At 38.3% G+C, this 27,382-nt stretch overlaps 1 protein-coding gene across 2 annotated transcripts; it reads right to left on the bottom strand.

The window, feature by feature from the left end:
- Positions 1-763: 763 nt before the first annotated feature.
- On the bottom strand, positions 764-27,166 carry siah1 (siah E3 ubiquitin protein ligase 1). 2 transcript variants are annotated; one of them, XM_055035650.1, is made up of 5 exons: positions 27,009-27,166; positions 10,398-10,454; positions 4,237-4,418; positions 3,033-3,329; positions 764-2,206 (listed from the first exon to the last, which is right to left on the bottom strand). In XM_055035650.1, exons 2-5 carry the CDS (start codon positions 10,405-10,407, stop codon positions 1,835-1,837), a joined length of 861 nt encoding a protein of 286 aa, XP_054891625.1. In that variant the 5' UTR covers positions 10,408-10,454; positions 27,009-27,166; the 3' UTR covers positions 764-1,834. The 2 variants fall into 2 exon arrangements, with proteins under 2 accessions (XP_054891625.1, XP_054891619.1); XM_055035644.1 differs by lacking the exon at positions 27,009-27,166 and adding an exon at positions 14,792-15,713.
- Between the last annotated feature and the right edge of the window lie 216 nt (positions 27,167-27,382).

Consider the following 27,382-nt stretch of genomic DNA (forward strand, 5'->3'; position numbering starts at 1 on the left):
AAAGAAAAAAAAAATTTATTTTAAAAGACAAAATATTGAATTGTGTCTTGGAGCAGATTAGCGGGATTTGCTTTATTTAAATTGATATGTGTAATGACATTTTAGTAGGAGCCATTGTTTCTCCTTCGTTGTACTTAAGACGCTCTTTATGAAATAGAGAAATTAGATGTGAAATAAGCATATAAAACTTGAATGAAGAAAAGATCAGTTTCTAAGTTCTGACACTGATAATTTGATGTTAGAATAGGAAGAGTTTCTGATGAGATGGAGTTCTAATCAAATTATTACTTCACTCTCCTAATATTGTCACTTATTCTCGAAATTAAAAAATAAAGCGTGTAGCTTGGTCCTAATATTGTCAAACAAGATGGAGGCCCTGCTATCACTCTGAGCTACGGAAACCCAAGAAGTGATTTGGTGAAACAAAAAATGATTTCAGAAAGAAAAAAAAACCAAAAGGCTCATTTACCAAAAATTAAATAATCAAAACTTTGATAAAATCGATTCATTACTCAGCCTATTTCTTTGTAGCTGCGTAGTTTTAGCAAGTTTAAGTTGGTATCTAGTCGACACAAATTGTGATGAGAAACTTTGCATCTCTGGTTTCTGCAAATGAAAAACTGTCAAAAATGTGCATAGATAATGACTTAAAGCTCTTAAAATTTGTTGGGAAAGTTGCACAGAAAACAAAATTGACTGTTTTCAGATGAGTCTTGAAACAAGAACTACAAACCTCAGAGACGAGAAAAACAGCAGCGGCAGATATGAAAAAGATAGATTTATTTAATGACAAATGAAAACAGAAAGAAGTCACGGAGCTTCTGGGGAAGAGCAGCAACATTACCGAGACTCCACGAGAAAAACGAGAAGGGATGGGAGGAGGTGTGATCAACGGTTTCCCTCCACGGAGAAGAAAAGAAACAGGAAGTTCACACACAGAGATGAAAACAGCCCAACTCTGGAGACAAAAAACTAACTTTTTTTTCTTCTTCTTAACTACAAACACTGAAATTTAGCCACAAGTTTTACAACTGCCTTTTCAATTCTTAAAATTCAATACAAAAAAAAATTAGAATTATGATACCTCTATTTATTTATAACAGCAATGTTTTTAACAGTAGAAAGTGCCCCTCGTTCCAGGTTGGGCGTTGGACACAGGAGGTTAAAAAAAAAAAAAAACTAAAACGAAGGGAGCGGGTTGGAGTTCGGAAACTAAAAGGTTAAAACAAAAAAAATAAAAGCCTACTGCAAACTGAAATAGAGATTTCCCCTCGGCTCACTCCGGTCCAAAACCTGCTAAACTTGGAAAAATCTTCTGTAATCCAGACTGAGAGTCCCGGTTCCGGTCGGGTTCTGCAGCCGTCCGCGTGCAAAAGGTGGCCGCTCCAGTCGCCGCAGTCGGAATCGGGTCTGTCAGTTAGGAAAGATGGAGGGAGGAAAAAAAAGAGGAAAAAAAAGCTAGCTGGCAGGCTAGCTTCTGACCCGACACGAACATCTGAGACGGACACGGACAGAGAGAGAAAGAGAGAGAGAGAGAGAAAACGGAAACACCTTCTCACTTTAATCGGGTTTATGACACATGCGCGTGCACGAGTCTCCCACGAGTGTTTCAGATGTCCTACTACACAGTTACGTCCTTTGTTTTTTAAACGCATCCATCCATCCACTCATCCATCCATCCGGCACCCCTGGGCCGACCGCGCTGCCCGAACACAGTCCAGTTCCATGTCTCAGGGGTGTAGCAGAGAGAGGGAGGGGCCCGGGCTCCTGACTGATCCGGCCCCCGCTGCCCCCCCGGCAAACTTGCACTCCGACGCTCGCCTGCGGAACGTTCTCAGCACATGGAGATGGTGACGTTGATGCCCAGGTTTCCGTTCTCGGCGAACAGCTGCGCGATCGACGTGTCGAACACCAGACAGTCGCTGTTCATGATGGCGGTGGCGATGCCCTCGTGGATGGAGCGGGGCGTGGCCTCCCAGGTGAGCCGGCGCCGGTGGCCGTTCAGCTCCAGCCGGTAGGCGAAGTTCTCGGCCTGCTTGCGCGTCCCGATGAGCTGCACGATGGCGAAGAACTGCTGGTGGCCGTCGTACTTCTCCTGCTTCTCCAAGACCAGCATGAAGTGGAAGCCAAAGCAGGACTGCATCATGACCCAGTCCACCGCGCCCGGCAGGTTGATGTCTGTCGCCAGGAAAACGATGTCCTCGCCCTGCAGCGACACCAGAACCATCAGAATCCTCACAAAAAGTCAATGCCACAGTCAGGTCAGTCCTGCTGCTTCACTGTTACATCTATTCCAGGTAGTTTATCCTGTTGTCCAGCAGAGGGCGCTCTGAACTGTTGGCATGAGATAAAACATCCAGAAAACATCCTGCCAGCTCAGATTGTATTCAGAACAAACTATTCAGAGGAAGTTTATAAAATACATTCAACTCAACATTCAAAATATGAAAGCATTTGGAGAGAAAAATCTAAAAACTATACTTCCAGGTCAGGAGTGGAAAATAACACAACATTGTTTTATCAAAAAGGAACGTCTTCCTAATCTCTGATTGGTTTCTATCATTTAACTTGTTAAAGGTTCTCTGCTCTGATTGGTTTCTATTATTTCGCTCGTTAAAGGCTCTCTGCTCTGATTGGTTTCTATTATTTCGCTCGTTAAAGGCTCTGCTCTGATTGGTTTCTATCATTTCGCTCCTTAAAGGCTCTCTGCTCTGATTGGTTTCTGTCATTTAGCTCATTAAAGGCTCTGCTCTGATTGGTTTCTGTCATTTCGCTCGTTAAAGGCTCTCTGCTCTGACATAAAAATGAAACATTGAAATCCAAACATCCCAGCTGACATGCGGACTGTGTGGCTGAAAATACCAGAAACGCCCTCGTTATGGTGAAACACGGTGGTGGCAGCATCATGATTTCACTCAGGTGTTTGCTGAACTTAAAACAAAAACTCAAAGCTATGTAAAAATGAGGAAGAGTGTAGCAGCTACAAATTGTTTAGTTTAGTTTCAGTGGTGCGGTTCTGGTGCGGTTCTGACCTGCAGCGTAGTGATGGACTTGTGCTGATGCATCAGGTGCGGCATGACGGCGTCCAGCGACCCCTGCCACTTGCAGGAGGCGCCGGGACAGGGGCAGGAGTACGGCCGGAACTCGCACAGCTCCTCGTGCTCCGTCTTGTCGGTGTGCGGCAGCGTGACCTCGCAGCCCGACGACGCGTACTTGCAGGGGAACAGGACGGAGTTGGCCACCTTCTCCATGGCCAGGTTCCTGATGGAGCCCAGCGGGCCCCTGCAGGTGGGACAGCAGGTGAGCTTGGGCCGGCAGTTGGAACACACCTGGAGAAAATACGGGACGACATTTTCAGTCCGAGGTCAGAGGAACAAATGGACCGCAGTCGGTCGGAGCTGAGGCTGAAATGAGACGTTCTCTGAACACATTCAGCAGGAAGATAAGTTACCCCAGAAATTATTGCGATAAACAATAATGTTGTCATTTTGGGACAATTTTCAAAGATGAAAAGCATATTATTGCAAGTACATACACTCAAAGACAATTAACCTTTAATTTCTAAAGAATATCAAACACTGGAACTGGAAATCATTTTAAATAGCGAACATGAAAAAAACGACAATAATCCATGTAAATTCTGAAGTCTCTGTAAGCAAAGCTGCGTTTCAACAGATATTAACCATCCAGCTCAACAGGGAAAGGTGGCAGTTAGGACTGTTGCAGAAAATGAAATTGAATTGCAGCATCTCTCCAACAATTGTTGATTGACTGGAAATCATCCAGATAATTTAAATTCATCATTTGATTTAGGGCTGCACCGACTGCAGTTCTACCGATCTTTCAGAAAGCCAAACTTACCGATTCCGACCGATTCCAGTTTTTTGTCTGAAAAATTACTCGGTGTATCAAGAAAGTTAGTGAATTGGCAACAATGTTGTGACTATTGTTAACTGTAAATGTGCAGACATGACCTGGTTTGTCAGTAAAACTTCTCTCACAGGAGAAAAGAAAAACACAATGATTGATTTATAGACCTTTGCTGAGATTGATAACATCGGTGGATGATAACATCGGCTTCACACGTAAAAATCATCCGATCTCCCAAAATTAAGGGAACTGGCACCGATAAATCAGCTGGCCGATAAATCGGTGCAGCCCTAATTTGATTGATTAATTGCTTATTGTGAGGATGTAAATTTTTAAACCTTTTTAAACCAGAGCTGAGGGACGTACCAGGTGTCCAGACTGACACTGCAGGATGGGGGGCAGCACATAGTCGAAGCAGACGGGACACTCGAACAGGCTGGCCAGGTCGCTGTTGGAGGCGGTGGTGCCCGACAGGGTGGGCACGCGCTGAGAAGGGGGGCACTTGGAGGTTCCTGTGGGCAGCGCGGTGGCGGTCTGGCGACTCATTTCTGACAATCACACAGAGAGCAGAGGAAATACAAGCCTTTACACCCTGCAGTTTACCTTTAATTTAAATCAAAGCAGCTTCAGGTTGTGACTAAAACCAGTTTTTTATTGGCTGCCACGGCACAGAGAGAAAAAAACAACAAATGGGTGTGTGCATACTAGTACGTTTTCCTTTCTTTGTCTATTTATAATTAAAACAATAAAACAATAAAGAAGAGAGACAAGTTAGAAACTAAACTCTTTATTGCTCCTGCTTCAAATTATATTCTCAGTTTAAAAGCTCTTATTACCACAAAATGTGTGAAACATCGTTATAAAAAAAAAATTAGGCCTCCTTCAATTCTGCCTCACGTTTTATAGAACAATTCTTATTGTTTAAAATGTATTTAATTGTCACCATTTGGATGAATAAGCAAAAATAATAATATAAAACCGTAATAAAATGAAAAAATTATAAAAATTAATAAAACAGTAGTAAAAATAGAAACAATTTACATGAATTTCTAATTATTTTTATCTGAAACTTATTCTCATTGTTTAAAATTGTTATTTGCATTTGAATGGAGGAGTAAAAAAACTTATGAATAATTAAACTCATAAAATAAAAATAGTAGAAAGACTAAGAACATGGCAGATGAAAATTTTAAAATATAAACAAATAAAACAACTAAATATTTTATTTGGATTTCTATTATTTCATTATCTATTATGATTTAATTAAACGAAAGAAATTTTAGTGTCGTTCATTTGATTGTCTATTATTTTGTTTAAAACTAATTAATTCTGAGTTAAAGTCGAAAAACAAAGAACTATCTTAAATTTCAGAATATAGCATATAGGAGCTGCTGGTGTAAACTGTGTGCAGTTTGTAAAATATCGACTGCTGATCACGTTACTTTGTGTTTGAAAGCCAAAAATGAAATGTAGCTGCTAGCTTTCATGCTAATGACGGATGACAACAACGACAGAATAAAAACCTGACCAGCTTGCACTGCTTAGACAAAAACATCTCCAAACCGTAAAACGGGTGGGAGATCGGCTTTCCCACCCGTTTTACCACCTGACGCGCTCTGCTCCCGTTTCCAGCCCTAATGATGTGCAGGAGTCAGACAGCGATGGCATCGTGCGTGGGAGGAGAGGAGATTCAGGGGGAGAGACGCAGGAACAATATGTACACAGAATCTGAGAAAAGCTGGTAAATATTTAATTCTGCACATCTTTTGGCCAACATCAGCAGCTCCTGAGCTCTGATCTTTGGTTTGTCGGAGCTGCACGATTAACAAAAACGTAAGAATTAAGAAATATCCGTTTATTTTTGTTGTAACTTAGAAACTTTCAACATAATCCTACAACAAGAAATAGTGACGGCAACGACCAGCTCAACACAAGCAGCTGGTCGGTGTGCAGACGGGGATGCAGATGTGCAGGTTGTTAGCAGCTGCAGAGGAAGGAAAGGCCTGTAAACATCTGCCATGACGGAGCTGCAGACTTAGCAGCTATTATTAGCCGCTCTTAACATGCTAACAGCAGCACAAACCAAATTAGTTCAGGACAATCAGAAAGGCCTCCGTGCACAAAGTCTGGAGACGCAAGCAGCCAGACGCAGGCAGAGTAACACGAAAGGTACAAGAGCAGGACTACTTCAGCATGTTTTCACTAAAGTAAAATGTAGCCATCCAAGAAATTATTCAAGAGTATTTTATAAAATGTCTTCTCAAATCATCATTTACCAAAATAAAAACTTAGGTGGAAGTTTTGATTTCTTTTTTTAAGGATGAAAATGACAATAATTCATATAAGTAATATAAAATAAAATCAGGGAAAAGAAAATTTTCTAAATCAGTCTCTTTTGATAAACTTATTGAACTTTATCAGAAACTGCAGGTTTGTTTCTGTCTGGTGGATTTTTGGTTAAAACATGTTTAATGTTCATTCAGTGGTTAGAAAATACAGACATTTTACTCAAGAATGAAGATACTTTATAATAAAATTACTCAAGTAAAACTCCTAACGGTACTTTTTCAAAAATAAAGATACTCAAGTAAATGTAATTGCATAAATTTATGCAGTTTTTGCCCATATCAACACAACTCCAGTCTGTGCTGACCGCACTTTCATCCTCCAGAGGATTATAAAGTTACTTACTAAGAAGACCATTTTTACTGGGATTTTAGCAGAAACTGATCAGGAAATTATTTTATTTGGTCTTTTTAATATACTGGTCGCTCTGCTTTTCAAGAGTCAGGCAGATGAGCTGAAACTGTTGCCTTAGCAACGTTGAGCTCTAAGGATGGGCCGATAACGCTAGCCAATAATAATGCTGCCATTATGGCCAATAACTGATTTTATGTATAGTTCTGTCTCCAAACTTTGTCCAAAACTGTTAAGTTGAGAGAACTTGTTTTCTGTAATTAAACCTGAAAAGAATTGTCCGTTAAGACATTTGTTGTTTTTGCGGAGAAGGAAGCTCTTTTTTTACGTTTGGCAACAAAGTGGAATCAATGAAAGTAAAAACCTTGTTTAAAAAAAGAAAAAATAATTTGTCTTGTACTTAAATGAATGTTTAAGAAGATTTTATTCATCGAGTTAATCACAGATTTGCTCCTTTCTGTGCCAAAGCAACAGCACCGCCTGCAGAGAGGGATTGTGGAGTCTTCCACCGAAGCAGAGAAGCCATGACAGCGGTGCAGTCGTTTGTTCTTGCTGTTGAAACAGTGGGAGCCAAATATATAATATTGGTAAATATCAGTTATCGGTATTGGTGTATTAATTAGAACCAGTTCTCATGAAGGAAACTGCAGAAAACAACAGCTGAGAGCTTCAGGCGCGTCGTGCTGAGAGGATTAGCGGCAGAGAAGAACAACTAAGGACACAGGAGAGTCAGGGAAGCTTCAGGAGTCGTTTACTCCAAACTGCAACTAGGAACGAAAAAAATCTGTAGAAATGTTGGTGATGATGCTCTAATATGACTTGTCATATGTAAACCACAGGCCTGTCAGATAAGCCAATAAGAAGTCCCTCAAATGAAGGAGATAATGTTGATGTTTTGACACCATTTTCGACTAATACAATAATTATGGCATAATAGTGCAATTTTGTTTGTACTTAATAAGTAAACAGGACCTGCAGTCCATGCTGTTAGCAATAAATTGTGATGTATTGTGCAAGTATAAAACAGGTTTGTGATGTCACCAGCGCAGAGCAAAGAAGGGCAGAAAAACAAAGAAAGAGCAACAGACTGGTGCAAAGTTATTTTCTGATGGATTATTCTCCAAATCTTATGGGAAACCTCCCCGTTAAACCTGCTCTTATTGCTCATGTGTGGTTGTTTCCCTGTATAGGCAGAGCCGACTTCACAGTGGAGATGAACTAAAGAGATCAAAACGACCCGACAATGACTTCCTCCATTGATCCAGGAACAGACTGGAGATTTTTCCTGTCTAATGACCTCAAAGATCAGAGAACATTGAGATTATTTTAACTGTGAAGATGAAACCACTGTGGCTTCCCCCCTAAAACCAGAACAGTGGTCCAACTCAGGTCTAGGTCGGTCATGATAAATTCTGCTGGACGATACATTAGTTAGTCTGATAAACAATAATATTGTTGTTTTGAGACCATTTTCAGGTGACATAATGGTAATGACGCAATAATAATGCAGGAACACATTCTCAAACATCAATAAACCTTCAATTCTAATGAACATTTAACACTAAAACTTTTGAATATCCAAAATAAAATAACAAAATAAATCAAATTAATTATGAAGTCTGTATAAACAAAATCCTCCTTCATAAAAAGGCTTAGTTGAGCCCAAATCACCAGACTAAAGACTTTAGTCATCCAGTTTTGGTAGAAACAGAGAAAAAATACTAATATATGCATGTGGAAATTATTGGGCTTGTTTTAATTTGTCATGTAATTAACTGATCTGCTGCTTATTGCGACAGGCCTACCAGACTGATGGGCTTTGAAGACACAAATAAAAGCTTATGACATATCTGGAATAATTATTTCAACATTTCAGATCCCAGAAGCTGTGAAGGCTGCTTTTCTGCATGTCGGACGGCGACAAGCCGCTACGTGTCCATCAGGCGGATAAACATAGCCCGGCTGGTTAAGGCGGCACATGTGGTGCCAGCAAGGTGCCGACATTAAAGCAGCGCAGGCTGCAGCTTCTTTTGTTGTTAGCAGGGAGGCTTCTCCACTCACAGTTTACGGTTTCCGCAGCTCCTGGGCAACTCTGCTCACAATGTGGACTCCAAACAATACCGCCTTCTCGTTGGTTTGTAACATTAAAACATGCAGAAAACTGGACTCAAAACATAAATACACATTTTCCCAACTCTTCTCCTTTACACAACGCCACACCATTCTCTTAAGGATTTATAAACTCAGGCATTACAGCCCAGGGCATCAAGCATAGCTAGGATCCAACCAATTAAAGTATTATTAAATAGCATTTCAAACATAATATCCTTCTTAATATTTCACCCATAAATAGTCATTTGCCAGTGCGATGGCAACTGAAATATTGTGCACAACACATCTGCATTGACATGCCAATGGCATCAGCTGATGTTTATTTAAATCTTGTGGTCGTTTGTGTTAAAATATAGTAGGGGTGGGAATCTTTTTCGATCCAAAATGATTACTCATGTGATTTCAGCTTTAATCTGTGTGGGAAAAGATCCTTATGATCTACTCCAGTTTGTTTTGCAAGGCAAATGCAGGTTTTAACTTTTCTTTTTGGTGCTGTGTCAACTTGGCCATGTTCTTTTTCTGTCCTAAATTATATCATGTTTGGTTCAGTTACTTCTCAATTATTTCTTCTGTTCTCAAAGTGAATTTGCAACCTTGTCCATTTATTGTTCTATTCGGTCATTTGTGCTCAAAAGGATATTATTACTTTTACATTTTTAATTGTTAGATGGTATTTTATTGCCACACTGGAAGTCTGATAAAATATCCCTGTGGATTAAAGACATTATGCTTTTTTAAAGCTTGAGAAAATTAAATACTTTACGAGGATGTGCACGAAGGTTTTACAAAAAGTTTTATTTCCTCCTTTTCAGACTTATAATAGGATGCATAGGTATACATATCTGATGTGTTATTTGTTTTTTGTTGTTGTTTTATTTGTTTTTTTTTGTTGAATTTGGTGAGCTGACATGTGAAGGGGGCTGCGTTTGTTCTCTAATTTTATTTGTAACTTTTTTTTTCTATTGTTAAAAAAAAAGCAACAAAAAGGGCTGAAACTGGTGCATTGCATTTGCATAAGAATTGTACAATGAAATGATTTGTTTGGCTCTAATAAAAATATTTATTTTTCCACACTTATTAAATTTGAAATATTATTCCATGCCAAGATGGAATCACTCCCTCCATTTTGCTTTAACGAAGCGATCACAGAGACGGGCTCCTCCACAGACGACGGCGTTGTCATTTAGAAGGTTTTCAACGATTAGACAATCATTGCAGTTATTTAGTGAAGAATCGCAACCAAAGAAATGAACCAAAATAAGTCCAAATGTTTTCCTTAACAAAGACGGGGTCGGTTGGATCGCTCTTTCATTTTTCTAGTTTCCTTTGTTTTCCACACTTGCGTAGGTTTCAGTACCGGCTGCGTACTGGAACATCAGTTACAAAATGGAGGAAAACAGACAGTGGATTTGTTTTATTTCTCCAAGTTGATTTTGGGACACTTGAAATCAGTTCTGCATGGTAGTAAGTGATATTCAAGGTTCTTATGTGAGTCTATCTTTTGGAACACAATTAAAATATATTATCTGTAAATATCGGCCATAACAGCAATTTTAATATCAGCCCCAACTTTCACATCAGTGCAGTTTCTATAGCGAGAGTGATGAAAATATCCAGCTCAGTGTCAAGAAACATTGTTTGTGAATAAATAGAACAGATTTCTGTTTCTAAACATAAACAGCAGTGATGATTCAGCTTTTCTGTTTGCATGCACTCACCTTCGTCCATAAGATTTCCAAAGGCGGCTTTCTTCTGAGCTTGAAATGTGGGGACCTCTGAAAAGACAAAAATAAATAAAAAGGTCAAAAACTGAACAATTAAACAGGTATTTCAGAAATGAAAGACTCAAAAAGCAACATGGAGGTAAACAAATAAAACTATAGGGATGTCATGGCTACTCAAAAGTAATCCATGAAAATAACAATCCATCCACAACATTTAATCCAGACAAACTGAAATGATACATACAGTTGATATACATGTTTAATATGCAAGGTTCAGTCTCCATTGTTACATTTCAAAGGCGTTTTAATAGAAACAGTTAATCATTGTAGTAACAGATTATTCTAATGACTAATCAGAAAACTTCAGCATATCCTACAATTTTTTTGCGCAAATTCTTAAGGGTTTTTTTTTGTTTGTTTGTTTTTTGACTAAGCAGCAGAGCCGTTTTTGGGCCATTGATTACCAGCGTCTTCCTCTCAGGTGGGATCAGTTTGTTTCCTATGGCTGCTGTCTCCACAGGCTGGCTGATATCAGGAAGAACCCATCCATTCGGGCCATTTAAGCAGACTGAAGAATGCTCAATAAATGCATTTAGGGCTCTTACCTGCTGCTAATGTAGCGCATATCGCAGAGAGACTGCATAATCACTGGTCCTGCTGAGCTGGCTGCTGCTGTTCATTCATATTTAATAGTGCAAATACAGCTACCGTCTTATCCTGAAACTGGGATCCCTGCAGAGTCAGGATCACAATATTCTGATTCTCTTTGGAGCCCAGCTAAACCAGAGAGCGGTTTGTTAACATAATAAGAACTTCTCTGAGAGGGAGCATGTTTAACATCTTTTTCTAAAAAAATCCAGACAGAACAAAAACAGCAAAAGAAACTAGAAATGTGACCCACAAAACATATTAGACACATTTTTGTAAAAAAAAAAAAAAAAAACAACAAAACACAGAATATCTCCATCATATCGTTTACAAAAATATATGATAGACACACAATTATATAGGAAAATGTTTTATCCACATGAACCTGCAAAATTCAACATGTCCTTTTAAACATGCCAAACCCATAGGAGGCACTGTAGCGCAAAGAAGAAACCTGTCTCAGCCAGTCGGATTGCTTCAAAATAACTTCCTATTGGCACAAAGAGGTTTATTCGAATATATAAGTTGATTTTCTTTCAAGTAAAGTAATAAAACATTGGAAAAACAAGTACATGGATATTTTGCCACATTCTTTGTTGCATACCGTTTTTATAAGTGGGACTAAATCTCTGTTGAAATAAATCTACTTGATTTACAAACAAACAAATTTGAATTATTTGATGAAACGTTTTGTCGCTGGGATGGGGTCAGGTTTTTTTGACTGTATTTAAATAGTTTTGTTTGGTTAAACTGCAATGGAAACACTTTTTGTATCGCATGAGTCATATGATCAACAACCGGATGTTACTATTGGCAGAAACGCCAAAGAAGACAACAACCGGAAGTGGTACATGGATGATGGTGCGGCATGTTTTTTTAATGACTTCTCCTAAACAAACTTATTGATGTCTGATTTTAACTGCTTGTTTTATCTAATGGAAACACAACTGTGAGATTGTGTTTCTCAACATTAGTGGAATGTCAACAAAGTTTTGTGCCCATTTGTAATGGAAATGCAGCTGCTGATTAGGAACAATATTGTGGCAATGCCAGCGGTGTGATCATATTTTTCATAGTAGAAATGTGGAGTATGTTGATGTAATAATGGTAAATATTGGTTATTGGACACAGCACAATACTGATATCAGACATGGCTCCAATTTTTTATATTGTTTCTTCTTTTCTGGATTATATATAGATGCTTCTTTCAGGATTATGTTTCCTGATATCAGAAAACAAACAATTATGCTCCAACACCTGAGACGCAGTTTCATTTTTCCACAGATTACTGAAGTGATAAAAGTTCAAAGACTTCAAACAGATCTAAAATGTCATTATGTGTGAACTGTCAACACGGAGGCCACGAGTTTCCCCATCAGCGAGTTTCATTTTGTTTCAGAAGCAAACAGAAAAAAGCTCAGGTGGACAGATGTTTGTTTTCCAAACAGCTTCACCATGCAGGACTGAATCCTGAACTTGGCATCAACATCCGACACAAACAAGACCAGAACCAGTGGACAGGCGAAACGTTGCAACTTTTAAACTGCAAAACAAACTGTTTTAGTCGCTCCCCTGTCAGGAAAACTTAAAACCTGATTTTGTAATCTCCAACAGAGAATTAGGGGTATATTACTAAAAAATAAAATAAGAACAACAAGAATAAAGTCATAATATTGCAATAATAAGCCTCAGCTACAATCATTTTTAATGATATTAAACTCTAAAATATCATAAGGTCATAATATTTTGAGAATAAATTCATACATGGATGAAATAATAATATTAAGAGGATAAAGTAATTTCATTGCCTTAGTCTCATAATTCTGCAACTATAGCCTTATAATTTAATTTCACATATTTTCAGCATGAGCCCAATACTTTATTATAGTAATCTCAGCTAGATTTAAAATAAAATGTAAAACAAAAACCCCTAATGAGCAGAGAAGCAGGCTTCACTGTTTATAACAGACAGAAATTTTTCTTTAAAGACTGACTTGGATATTTAAATTTATTTACCCCATCTAAATTCAAACCCCCAACATGTGAACTTAAGTTTACTTTAGTGATCAAATGTAACAAACAACAAGCACAAGTTTGAACATGAAAAAATGTAGTTAATTCAGAAGTTTTGGATGTCTTGCTAGCATTTTAAAACTCAAGAAAAGCTTGCAAGTCGAGCAGCAAGCTGTCCCAAACCACACAGCCCTGCTGACCATTTCGTCGATGAAAATATGATGCAAAATCACCAAAGAAACATAAACCAAAACTTCATTTGAATGGAGCAGGTTCTTGTTTACACTGCAATGAAGCTTAAACCACTCGAGCAAAGGTTCTTCCTTCAATCAAGGCTTCAGGAAAGAAACACTAATAGGTTATTCTTTTTTTTATCTAACTGGCTACTGACCTCACTATCGTTTTATTTTTTAGATCAATTCAGATATCATCACATTATTAAAGACAGAGAAGTGAGGAAAATGTAGACCTAGTGGAACTGATATCAATGTTTACCCCAAAAAGTTCCAGTTGTTCTTCGGTTACACGCAGCGGCGTTTTCAGACTCGTTCACGTTTATTGGAGTGGACGTTCCTCGCGTGGATAAATGTTTTTTTAAATATGTGTGTTGTGCCAATTATAAGATGAATCATGTTGATTCAATTAAAAAGAAACAATTAGGCATTACAAAGGCTGGGCAATAAATCAATTTTATTAATTAACTGAATTATCTGCATCTGAATATTTAATTTGGAGAAAATCTGCATTTTTTAAAATGTATTTAAATTAAATTGCTTCATTAAGTTAGTAAAAAGTTTTTACTGCAAAGAATAAAAGCTAATTTCAAACTTTTCCAGACTATGGGAACCATATTAAAGCTGGTTTGTAACTTTAATTAAAAATATATTGTTTTCAACATATTTGTTGTGACATTATGGTTTGAGACAGATATTCTGAAAACACTGAGGTTTTCTTCCTTCTCCCAATGCTTGAAACAACCAATCACAGCCAGGAGGCTGTGATTGGCGCTGTCAATCAAGCTCCATGTGGCGCTGAAATATCTGATGATGTCCTTATCTGAATTGACTGAATGTGGAACCCATAGAGACGATAATGCAAAAGAGGATTCTTCACAAAAATGAAGAAAATTATAGACAACCCTGGTCATCCTCTTCATGAGACTGTCAGTGTCTTCAGTCAGAGGTTTCAAGAAATTCAGTGTGATACAGACTGCTACAGGAGCTCTTTCCTGCCAACAGATACCAAAGTCTATAATAAGTCAGAAGACTTTGAATTGATATGAGTTACAACATTTAATTTCCCTTTTGGTATCAATAAAGTACTTTTGATTTTGAATTATGCCGTTTTTGCTAACAATTATAAAAGTTGGTGCAATTACTGTTCATTATGACAGCAGAACGGATGAAGGCAGAAGATGGACTGAGCTGGATGGAGGCGGGAGTTTGACACAAACATGTCGTTCTTTGTTCCAAACTCGTTGCCCACTTTCTCCCAAACATCAGACTGCGCTCGCGCGCACACAGAAACATAAAGTACGCCGCTTAAAGGGCCCTCTGTTCTCACCCACAGCCAGAACACATCCCGGCTCTCTGCACACAGTCCGAATTCATGCAGCCGAGCAGGAAATCACTGCTCCCCACCCCACCTCAAGCTGCACAGCTGCAAAAACACGGCAGCTCGCTCAGCGAGACGCGCACGCACGCGCCGGCGTTTTCACGCTCGTTCACCTTTAGCGGAGTGGACGTTCCTAGCAGCTACGCATGGGAAGAGTCTGAAGAAGGAATTCCAGGGTGGAGAATGCAGAGCGACGCTTGGATTGGATTTCACCACAGACATTCATGCAGCCCCCCTGTGCCACATTACTCGGGCCTTTTTCACAGAAACCATTACACACTGCCGCTGCTGCCCCAAACACAGGCTCATATTTCTTACTCCCACTCCCCAGTATAGGAAGCTTGTGACGGTCCAGGGAATGTTGGAGTAAAACAAAGACGGTGTCCATGCAACAGAAACGGGATCCGTAGCAGCCAGAGAAATACAAAAAAACACCAGGGGAGGAGAAGAAAATCACAATAAAAAGTTACAAAGATCTTGTATGTTGATTGGATCGTTTCTGGAAACGGCAGCTGATGAGAGGAGCTAAATGAGAAAAGGACTTTGACACAAAGTCAGATTTGAAAACTTTCTATAGACAACTCATTATGGCAATTGTCCGTGTCCAACTTCCACCGTCTTTTCCTCAGGAACTACTCCACAGATGTTTATCTTCCAAAAAATATCACAAAACAACAGAGTGAAACAATCCTGGTTTGAGAGAAAGAAGGAAAAGTCAGGAGTAGATTCCTGGTTTTTATCCCCGCGCTGATCTTTTTGTCCCCTGCGGTGAGTTAGGTGCCCCTGCAGCTGCCTGCTTGTGTGTGAGAGCTAAAGTAAGCTGGCATCCAATGTCAGTCCGAACGGAGCATGCTCACGGACGTCCTTCCATGTCCCTCCGTTTACAACTCGTCACCCAAACAGAGACGACTCCAAACCTCCGCCTGATTCCTGCTCTGCGTCTTATCGGCTCCCCCTCCTCTCCTTCCTGAGCACTTCCTTCCACAGTTATGTCAGCTTAAATCCTGCATATTTTCCCCTTTTTCCCCGACTTTCTCCCTTTCCCCCCCTCCCTTCGCCCAATGCTGGTTGTGCAAGTGTCAGATTTCAGTCTTCGTCTCGCTGCAAGCTCTACCACCAGCTGCCCTCCCTGACACCATGCTTCACTTTCTCCCTGCTTTTCCTTTTCCTTTCTGTCCAGATCGCTTCTCTCTCTGCCTTTTGCCACGGTAACTGGCTCAGATGGGAAATGAGGTATTCTTACAACAACTAAAAAACAAAACAAAAGAACTCCTTTGGGATTTTGTTAAAAGGCATTTGCACATGTTACTTTCTGGGAATTTCAACACAAGCTCATTCCTGCGCACAGAACTGAACCAAGCCAACCAGAACCAGCAAACTAAAATGAAACAAACCACAATCAGCTCCAGACTAAGCAGAGGGCAGAAAAAATCTCTATTTTCTCAAAGACAGTTTTAAATAGAGAGAAATCTCTCCCTTAATTTACACAACCAGAATTTTGATGTAGAGCTGAAATTATGATTAATGAAACAATTACTGAAATAAGTGCCGACTAATTTAGTAATTATTCACCGTTAACTGAAGAATGGTGATAAAATTTGTTTGCTGAAAGAATAAACTAAGAGCAGTAATTAAGCCAAAACTACTAAAGAACTATTTTGCAATAAAAGAGGCAGTGTTATGCGTTTTCCAGCCACATAGTCACCTTTTTATAGCATAATCAAGTAACTATGTTAGCTTTAATTGTTATAAAAAATGCTGTACTAAATATGACTTAAAAGAAATGTGACTTGAAATTGGGCCTTTGTCTCTTTAAGAAACTCAAACTTGTGGAAGTCATCATAACATGGCTCCTCTATTAACCCTTAAGCAACATTTTTACCAGCATTTCACAGAGAAGCAGCTCATTTAATAAGCTCAGCTAATTAGGTTCCACAGGGGTTTGCTAACTGCTGCCAGATAGTCTGAAGGAGCCGAGTGAGGGAGTGGCAAGGGAAGGGCTGCTCTGTGAGGCGACAGCTCAGAGGAGGACCTTTTGTCTTGAAAGCCGGGCTAGGTCCAACCAGGCGTTTGGTTGCCATGGAGATCGAGGTTTTTTTTTCAAACGTGCAGAAAAGAATCAAAGCAAAACTTCAGGCAAGTTTTTGATGAGGGAACAACATTATAATGTGATTTTACATATTAATGCCCCTTTAATAGAAATCATATATTTCTGGAATTGGACTAATAGAAGGAATGATGGAACTAAAACCTAATTTTTGAAAGTATTTCCGCTCATTTGTAATTTCCTATTTGGAAGAAAAAATTTAAAAAATCCAAAAATTTGATCTAGTATGACAAAAACAAAGGAAATAAATAAAATACATATTTAAAAAAAAATCATGGGTTTTATTTTTAAACCATATTGCCCAGCCCTGGCGTTAAGTCGAAACCCGTTCCACTACAGCTGGTCACATTTTGACCAGACAGCAGCAGAAAAACGTGGACACAAAGAGACCCTGCTGCGTCCCACATGCCAACTGTGAGCTGTAAAGCAGCAGCCGCGGTGAAACTGGCCCCTGCCCGAAGTGTGTCATTAAAGGGGCAGGCCGAGGGGAAACAACAATGAGCCATCTGGACCAGGCGGCAGTTCATCAGCAGCTACCCAAACACTTCATCACCTCCAGCCAGGAAGTCTACAAAGAGGAAGAGGGGACGAAGACGGGTCATTTACATTTTAAACATCTTTAATCTGTCACTCTAATGAAAACATCCGTGATCTGTTGCTTCAGAAAAAGAAACTCCAAACCCGACGGGGTGAGGCGCGTAAAACACGAGCTCGCATTTCCATATGAAACGACGCCTGATGTCCCTTTCACTTACAGGCTTCACGCTGGGATGCAAGCAGCCGGCGAAAGCCAGAAAATCGCTTTGATTACATCAAACATCCGTAAGCAATGGAGATATCACAAGAATACCTGACAGGTCAGATCTAATCTGCACATCTGATGAAAGATAAATAAAAGAAACAATAAATCCTTCAAGTGCTGCAGAGCAAAATAAATCAACACCTCTAATGTAAACATTTCACTTCTTACTTTACATGCTCTGGTTCTTTAAATGTAAGCAGTTGGAAAAGAAATTAGATCAACACAAAAATAAATAAAGGTGATTTTATCATGTGATTAAGTCAATTAATCAAATGATTAATTGATGTGATTAAAACTAACTCAATCATTTCCATTTGTGTGATTTATTGTTTTTCTGTTCTGTCTACCAAAATCTGGATGATAAAAGTCGTTGGTCTCAACTAGCCCTGTTTTTAAGGACAATTTTGTTTTTATCGGTTGTCCTTATTTATTTTGGATATTTAAAATGTCTCCAAGTTTCAGTGTTAAACGTCCCTTAATCTTTGAGAGTGAGTTCTTGCATTATTATGTCATTACCATTACACTACTTGTTAGTTTTACTATCTTCTCCACCATTTGTTCAATGAGTGTATCAATATCAATCAATAAATAAGGAAATATGATTAAATGCCGTTAGTTTATGCAGTTTAGTGACCCTAATCACACTTCCTTATGTGACAGGTGTCATTAAAAAATAGCATACTGTCACCTTCCTAAAATAATGGCCCGCGTCATTTTTCCCCAAAAGTGATAGTGGCAAAAAATAAACAAAAAAATCACTTTTGGCAAAAAATGACTTGGGTCATTATTTTAGGAAGGCATATTTGTGTTTGTTGGTCTATAATTGTTGTGTCATGCATTAGCAGCCATAAACATGCTTGAAAAAGAAGAAATAAATTGTTCTAATTTTGTCATCACAATAATACCACAGAATGATGTGATATTTAAATACATATCGCCCAGAACCAACTGTCTGCATCAAGATGAACCCAGTTCTGGTCACTGAATGTAGCCCAACAGCTGAAAATCTTGATATTTTCTGTTAAAATTTTCTTCCTCAAGTCTTTTTTCTGGGAGAAAACATACACAAGATGGATCTGAATTGTGCTGCCATTTCAGATTTTCCCACCAATACAAAGAAACCTGTAGTTTATCTTTTAATTTGCACAAGCATGCAGCGCCGTCGGTGAGGATCAAATCTCCATTTCTGCACGTCATGGATGGCAGGTGTACTGAAAGGGAAGATGCTGACGGTAAAGACACTTCAGCATCTGAGTCTGCACCGCCTTTCAAAAACAAATTGCAAGCAGCACCGTCATCGGGCGAGAGGCAGGGTTCACTCTGAACGGGTCACCAGTCCATCACAGGTCATCACACACAGGACAATTTACAGACACCAACTAACCCGACAGTCAGGTGTTTGGGCAGTGAGAAGACTGGATTTGGATTTGGATGAGAGGAAAAACCGATAACCTAAGAAGGTTTTCACATCCGACAGTCCGGTAGATTCGGCTCAATTGGGGACCAGAATTGCAACATTTGTTACATTCTCTACTGCTTCAGTTTGTTTTCACAGTGACCTGTGTCAAATCATCAAAAGTCCTGTTCCCCTTCTTGCCTGTGGTGCCGCTGCACAAAGAATCACTGAAGGAAACGACACAAAAACCTCAAAAAGACATGAGCGCAACATCCTTCTTCACAAAATGTAAACAAAAATGGAGTGGTGTCAGATTGTAGTGGTTGTAGGATTTCTCTTTTGTCTTTGTTCTTCCTCAAGCATTGTTTGTTTTGGTTGCATTTACCCAAAATGCCTTGCGCTACAGTTCGCTTTCTGGTTTTGGAGCATCTCTGGTCTGCTCAGCATTCAAACCCATTTCACTTCAATCAAACCGAGGCTGAGATTTTTAGGCGGACCAGAGTTCACTTTTTCGGTCCGTATTCACACCTCCACCAAATAAACCAGATTTTCTAGAAAAGGTCACTAAAAGCGAACTAAACAGGGCTGGTGTAAATGCACCCTAATAGATTCAGCAACAGCAGGGAACCAAGTTCAGCCCCTAAAGTAAACATAAAGGGATTTTCTCTTGCATTCAGGGAGTGTTGGTGTTTTCATTCTGCTTTCCAATCTTATCCACAAGAGGAAAAAATAATAGCAATGCCTCTAGACAGTTCATTACCAAGGTGGCGTCATATGAGGTAGGAAGAGCAGATCAAAGGTGAGACAATCCCCGACCCAGGCACAGAAAAAAAGCCTCACTCCATCAATGCTGTAATAAAACAAACAAGAGATGTGAACCTTACACACATTCACAAAGAGAGATTTGAAAGTGACCAAAAAAAAAACAAAGCCACTTTGGGATCAGCATCAGAGCTTTCAGAATCTGTTTGCTCTCTAAGCAAACATCTATACACTGAGACGGATTCAAACTAAAATATAAAACTTCTCAAAAACACACAGAAACAGAAAACTACAACCAGAAACCAGAAGTCGTTTGTTAAATATCGCAAACCACTTCCAAGGTTTTATTTCAACAAAACTCAGCTAAAAAAGCCCTTAAGCAGACAAATTGTTCCAAAGTACATAAGCAGGTGAGAAAAAAGTGAAAAAAGTGAAGCACAAATTGATGTTATTGTGTATGAAAGTTTTTCTTTTTTTATGGTTGGCGAGCCACAGGAAAATTTCCACCTTGTTGGACAATAAAGTTTTATTCCATCCTATCCAAAAAATAATAAGAAATATCCAGAATAAAGCAATAACAAAAATGTACTCAATATTTTGATAAAAAATTCAACAAACTTTACACACCCTTTTAATTGTGATTACCTGAACACAACAGAGCGCCAATTTACACACATACAATCAGCAAAATGAAACAAATCACTTTTATCAGTGACTTCCAGGGACGATCCAAGAGAAATTGGGTAACACACATTTCACGGTTCAAAGATCCAAACTCAAACGAATCAACGTTCCCGATCAGACCAAAGAATTGACCTCAGAGAGCAGCTCCTGACCTTCAACAGTTCACTGAAAGGACAAATACCAGCAAGAGCAGCGGCAGTTCACTCCTCTGAGCAGCAGAAAGGTAAAACTCTCAGGAATTCAACAATGAGTCAAAACCCATTCAGGGTTCTGCTCACCAGGTCATACGATGCAGGAAACAAATGGGAAAACCAAATAATTAACTGTAAATCAAGTCTGATAAAGCCAGAATGAAAAGGAAGTCCTTTTATTTCTTTAAACTGAAAACATGAAAATTCACATCCCTGGTGTGTTGGAGTCAGACTGAAGTCTCCGTTTTTCTTCAGAATCACAGATTCAGTCTTACAGCTTATCCTGCATCTGAGCATCAGCTGGAAATATTCGACCAAACTAAAGAGTTCAACGCTCTAAATCCACTCAAATGTTCCAGGAAATCAGCTAATTATCACATCTGAACCTGGAAAACAAACTAGAGATGTAACAATCTAATGTCAATAACTGTATCTGGTCCAATATCGTAAAACAAAAACAAACTATTCGGTGTAATTCTACGCTTTGTGCTCTAAGCGACGTCATGCTTTATTTATTTTACATTATGTTTGAAATGCCTAACTGCACTTTCTGAGCCACTTGAACGAAGGTTTGTTGCAATTTATTTTTACATGTTTGACCAAAGTAGTCAACCTATTGTTTCAGTTTCTATATGAATTTATTTTACATTGGCTTTTATTTTCCTAATTGTACTGACTGAACAAATTAAAATTGTTTTCATATGTTCGACCAAACTTGTGAAGCTATTGGTGTATTTAAGTGTGCTGATGCGAATTTGCAATTATTACATTTATGTCTTCTCAAACTGCTCAAATATTTTCCTGAATTCAAGATACCATTTATGTTTTGGTTCTGAAATATTGACTTTAATTGCTGTGGCAAACTGTCATTTACCAAAGCCAATTTGACCAGAGATCAGCTGATCTGATTGGACCAAACTACAGCTGCTTGTTGCTTAAAACAGCATTTTATTTTTTATGACAAAAATAAAAAAATAAATTTGACCTCTACTTACTGGGAGACTATTTCATTGGAAACAGTTTACAATAAAACCTGACATTAAAAAGTTACTAAGATATAATCTAAAACTGTTTAAAAAAACAGCTATCTAAAGATCCAACAATACAGAATTATGAACAAACATACTCAAAAATAGATTAAATATACATAAAACCATCATAAAACAAAATTAGTGAATTGGTGCATTGTTGCATTTGGTCATTTTTGAGTATATGTTGTAAATATCACAATATTTATGTTTATATTCTATTTATATTTTACTGCAATGTTTTAGGAGAAGCTTTTTTACCTTAATATAACTGTACTGAGTAAAATGACAATAAATTCAATCATCAAATCATTCAACAGTACATAAAAATTCAAGAAATGAGCGAAATATTGATCTTCAATTATTTGTTTTTATCTGGCCTTTAAAAGAGATCACAGAAAATGACATGTAGAGCTAACCTGTTTATTATCTGAAAATATGGTGATTAACAGTCAAACCAACTCCTGACTGTTCATTAATCCAGGTTTATGGTTCCAGAGTTGGTGCTTTACCAGTGTAAATGGAAAGAGCTTAAGTTTGATAAATAAAAAAAATAAAATAAATTTAAAAAAACTCAAGTTCTTTCAGGTTTAGCATCTGCTGTCCAAATTCTGAGAGATAGAAGCTGGCATTACATTTAATGATGAGGTAGAGAGTCGAGGAAGGTAATTCGCAGTAAGAAAAAAAAAAAACAGAATTAAAAACACATTCTAGGTCTGAATGTACCTTTCTTTGAGCCGTGCCCGTATTTGTGATGTTTTAGCTCAGTTTAACCCCAGAATACACACCTTCAGCCAAGCAGGGGGCGATAATGTGGCGGCTTCTAAAGTCCATTTAGAAGAGAAGAAGAAAACAACAAATTAAGTGATTTCTCCCCAGGTACTCATTGTGGCTTTGAGTCATAGATAAAATGAGAAACAGCACAATCTGTCCCCTCATCGACAGCGTGTCACAACAGCAGCACACACTTTAACTTTCCTTGGATCATGGGTTGAACACTTAGTTACATTTACAAGCAAGCCTGTCACAATAACAATAACTTGCAACAATTTTAGAAATTAAGACACTATTTTAGACCAAAGTGAAGACGTTTGTCATCCAATTTTTGGTAGAACGAGAGAAAACAGAAAAACAATAAATCATGGAAATGGAAATTATTGAGCTTCATTTAGTTTATCAATCAATTAATTTGTTTATTGCAACATTGTAAAAATTAGCAAAAATTAGCAAGTTTTGACAGTACATTGTTCGATATTATTGCGATAAGCAATAATATTGTGTTTTGAGACCATTCTCTAGTAATATAATGATAACGTAAGAATACATTCTCAAAGATCACAGAATGTAAAATTTCAGTGGTTTTACTGAAAATATTTATAAAACTTAATCATATGATTAATTGATTTATTGCGACAGGCCTAGTAAAAATAATCAAAAGATAGCTATAAATGTAGTTTCTCTGCGTCAACCCTTCCACACAGGCCGAGCTTCATGTCTGTAGTTACACAGCATGTCAAACATCTTGGCTGCAGTTCTGCACACCAACCAACTCTCAACAGAACTGATCCCCGAGAGGATTACTCAAATCCCAGCGTCAAATGTTTCCTACTGCCTTACAACCAGGACTGCAATCAGCCCAAAATATGCCTAATGATGGATGCCGAAGTGAAACCTCAGAACACAACAAAGAACCAACAGCTGGGCCTGGATCGCTCCAGAAACCAGGCTGCACCTGGACTCGGGAAACCATGGAGCACCGCTCACTTTCTCCATGTTTTGGGTTTTTATGTGAGAATGTGTTTTACTTCACAGAAACTATAAGAGAGAACACTGGAAGGCAGATCACTTCACACACAAAACCATTATATTATTACCAAACAGGATTAGGTTTTAATATTACTGCCATGGTATAATGATTGAGATCATTTCCAGTATTCCACATTAACTGAATCCAATGGGAATGAAAACTGGAAGAGATGAAAACTACTTTTCTGCTTGTTGTGTTGGCTTGATAAAACTCAGCACAGAACAGATTTGGCTTTCAAAAGCTCATTAGGTTTTAAAGAGGATCAATAGACTATTGACTTGTGATGTTAGCAGCCTGCAATAATGCATTTTGGTGCAAATCCAATAACTATTCCTCAAATTTGTTTGGCTTTTAGTTTTAATTTGTAGGCTAATGTCAGATTGTGGAAAACTGATCTTAATCATAGTCTATTGAAATGTTTTTTTTTTTTTTAGATATTATGGATCCAAAATCCAATTTACGATTAATTTGTCAAATGACTAAACATGAATGTTGGAGAGAATCTGTTGTATTGTTGTTTTTTAATGGTTGATGAATCAGTTGGAGCAGCAGAGCAGATAAAGAGCTACAGATAAATGCATCTACAAGCATGCTGCCGATATTTTTATTATTCCTGGGATGTTTAAGTCTGCTGGGAAAATTATTGTATGGTTTCTGCTTGGAATTACCCAGATAATTCCCAGCAGAAAGTGTATTTTTTGGAGGAAAGGGGATAAAAATAATAAAAGGCCTTCATCCTGATGCATCTACTCACCTGTTTGCACACAGTAACATATGTATAGGTATTAAAAATATATCATCTTAAAGTTGTCTGTCTGTAATATAAAGCACACTTTGATGTGATTTTAACAATATTTCTGTAAAAAAAGACCTAAAAACTAGGGCTGTATCGATCCAATTTTTCACTTCCAATACCGATATCTGAGGTTTGGTATCAGCCGTTATCGATACGATAAAGAAAAGCATCACTAAATTGACTTAAAATGTATTTTGACAGACATAAATGTGCTAAGTTCTACATTTATTTGATAACTCTCAACACTTAAACATATCAATAGCCTCTCAATGTTTATCAAACATGTAAAAACAACTTTAATTTGTTCAGTCAGTCAAATTAAAAATATAAAGGCCAACGTAAAATGAATAAGAAAGAAAGTGACAAAAACAATAGGTTGACTACTGTGGTCAAAAATAGAAAAAAATAAACTGCAACAAAAATTTCAAATGGTTCAGAAACTGCAATTAGAAATTTTAAATATAATGTAAAATATTTAATATTGTGCTCTGAATCTGAACCTGGATTCAGATCTGCCTTTATGGTGCGGACACATTGTTACCAACATCTGATCAAGAGGTTTTTTCAACACCATGACTGATGCAGATATTGATATTAGATCGGTGCATCTCTACTGAAGAGTAACAGCTCTACTTTTGGGGGCTGAAGCAATTAATCACATTAATCAATTATTTAAATAATCTTCAAATAATTTAGCAACCAAATGACTTATAGCTTATAGACTAAGAAAGGCCATTTAATGCAAGAACAATAATTCAGAAGCTGCTAAGCCAAAACTGTACAAACATATAAATGCTGTCAAATTTCCCAATCCCAGAATGAATAAAGAACTTCTTATATTATCGCCGTCACATGACCAAATAAATACCATATGCACAGCCAACCTCTCTCCCTCCAGAATTACATAAACAGCAACAAGATGGAAATAAACATCAATATCAGCCCAGTTTTATTTACCAAACAAAAAAAAATATGTAAAAAAAAATCCTAACGTCGGCCGATATTGTTGTTAAAGCCGCTAAGTCGTTACGTCTTTATTCTTTATAGAACTATGATGTTTACCTGAACCAAAGTGTCACCGATATGAAAATACCACATTATAATTATTGCCATTATGTCCATTTTAACTGATGACCAAACAAATACCAAATGATCAACCCTTTGGTGAAACACATACTTCAACAAGATAGAAATAAACATTGGTTGTTTATGTCGGCCCAGCTTTAATTATGGAACCAATATTGATGTTAATGAAGACACATTGTGCATTGAAAGCACTGAAATGTTTACCTGAACTAATACATATAAAATAAGTGTATAATTTGGCTTGTAGCAGTGCATAATAAATAAATGTCAATTCATTATAAATGTTAACATTGCAGTCAAAGTTATATTTCCAAAACATCTAAATCACAATTGCTTTGGAACTGTTGCACTGACATAGCGGTGGGGATTATCGTATATCATTTATTATAAAATGTATTATCGTTATCATGATTTTGATTTATTGTTGGCGCAGTAAATTCTAAAAAAATATTTTTTTTAAAAACCCAAAACTGTCTGTATTATTAGGAATGTTTTTTGTTTGTTTTTTAACCATTTATTGACATTTTTTTCTGTAAATATCAATAATAAATATGAATATATCTGATATTTATTAAATACAGTTGCCAGTGTGACACAAATCACGCTGTTTTAGTCTCTGGAGTCCTAAAGAAACGCATTAAATATGGGAATGTTTTTCAAGAGCATCATTGTGTTTTTCCAGCTCTGATTGCTATGCCATGCAATCATAGTCCTACAGTTACCTAAAAAAACAACAACAAGTAAATAGTTCTTATCACTTTTCTCTTAATCATGATAGTATCACAAAATGTCGTGATAAAACTTTAAGCCTATATCGCCCACACCTACACCGACGAGATTTTCTTATTGTACTGTATAACAACAAGCATGCACATATAAAAACAACCAACAAATACCTGCACAAGAATGAAGCGGAAAGAATACTTTATTCAAACAGTTGTGTTGAAAAACTAAAAAACATGCACAGACGAACTAAACCAGCTCTTAAGACGCTCAGATGCAACTGGGAAGAAACTGCTCCCCTACGGGTTCCTCAGACCGGTTCCTCTTGCTCATCACAGTCCCTTTAAACCTAAACACCACGCCAACTTATCTGATTTTCTACTCAGCCCAAAGCATCTCCATCTACAGGTGCTTGGTAAGTGAGCCTGATCCCAGTGATGCAGGAGAAGCTGCAGACCCACGCAGTCACCGTGGATCCCGGTGCAGCCACAATGATCACCGTGGATTGGGTGAACGTAACTCAACGCCTTCTCCACAGTAAAACCAGTTAAGTACTGGAGAGAAGCTTTAAGCCCACACCCCGACCAGTTTCTGCAGACCTGAGCAGCCCGGTTTGTCGGTGCTCTCGCCGTTACAGACACCAGAGGCCTCCGTCATGCCGTAAACCCGGATCAGATTAGCCGTTAGCTCTTAGCTCAATCCGTACCAGACAAAAAAGGAAATGACCGGGTGCAATTTCAACAACATTCCAGTCAATGTTGACACCAGAGAATCTTTTGTAAACGCTTGTCACCCGACAGCAGACCGTAAACAGCGCCGTTTTAAAGGGATAGCCACTCCTCCTGTTAGCACGCAGCTAATGGCTGAAGCTAACGTCTGCTGTTGTTTTCACCGAAGGAGGCTGCTCTGAAAAACCCGTTGCTGATCTCGCTAAAATTCCCCGCTCACCTTTGAAAGACGGCTGCTTCAGCTCACAGCGGATCACTGAGCGGGAGAACGGCGAGGAGACGGAGCCAGGGTCCCTGTTTGTCGTCTTCCCTCCGTCCACTCGGTGAACACATCGGAGCTCCGACCCAGACAGACTCCAGGCGCTTAGTAGCAGCCGGGGCGCGCGCGTGCTCAAGTTTTTTTGTCGGGAGCGAGCGCAGCACGAATTTCGCTGACACCAGGGGCGTTGAAAGGAGATGGGGCCAAGGGGGCTAGTCCAGCATGGTTAATGGGTGGCATTTAAAATGAAAAAACAAAGATGCACATAAACACTAGAAAAACTAATGAATAAATAAAAGGAAGTCAAATGTGACTGACTAACCCTATTTTCTGGT

This window comes from Poeciliopsis prolifica, unplaced genomic scaffold (assembly GCF_027474105.1).
Source record: "Poeciliopsis prolifica strain line A6 unplaced genomic scaffold, Auburn_PproV2 SCAFFOLD001, whole genome shotgun sequence".
Lineage (NCBI taxonomy): Eukaryota > Metazoa > Chordata > Actinopteri > Cyprinodontiformes > Poeciliidae > Poeciliopsis > Poeciliopsis prolifica.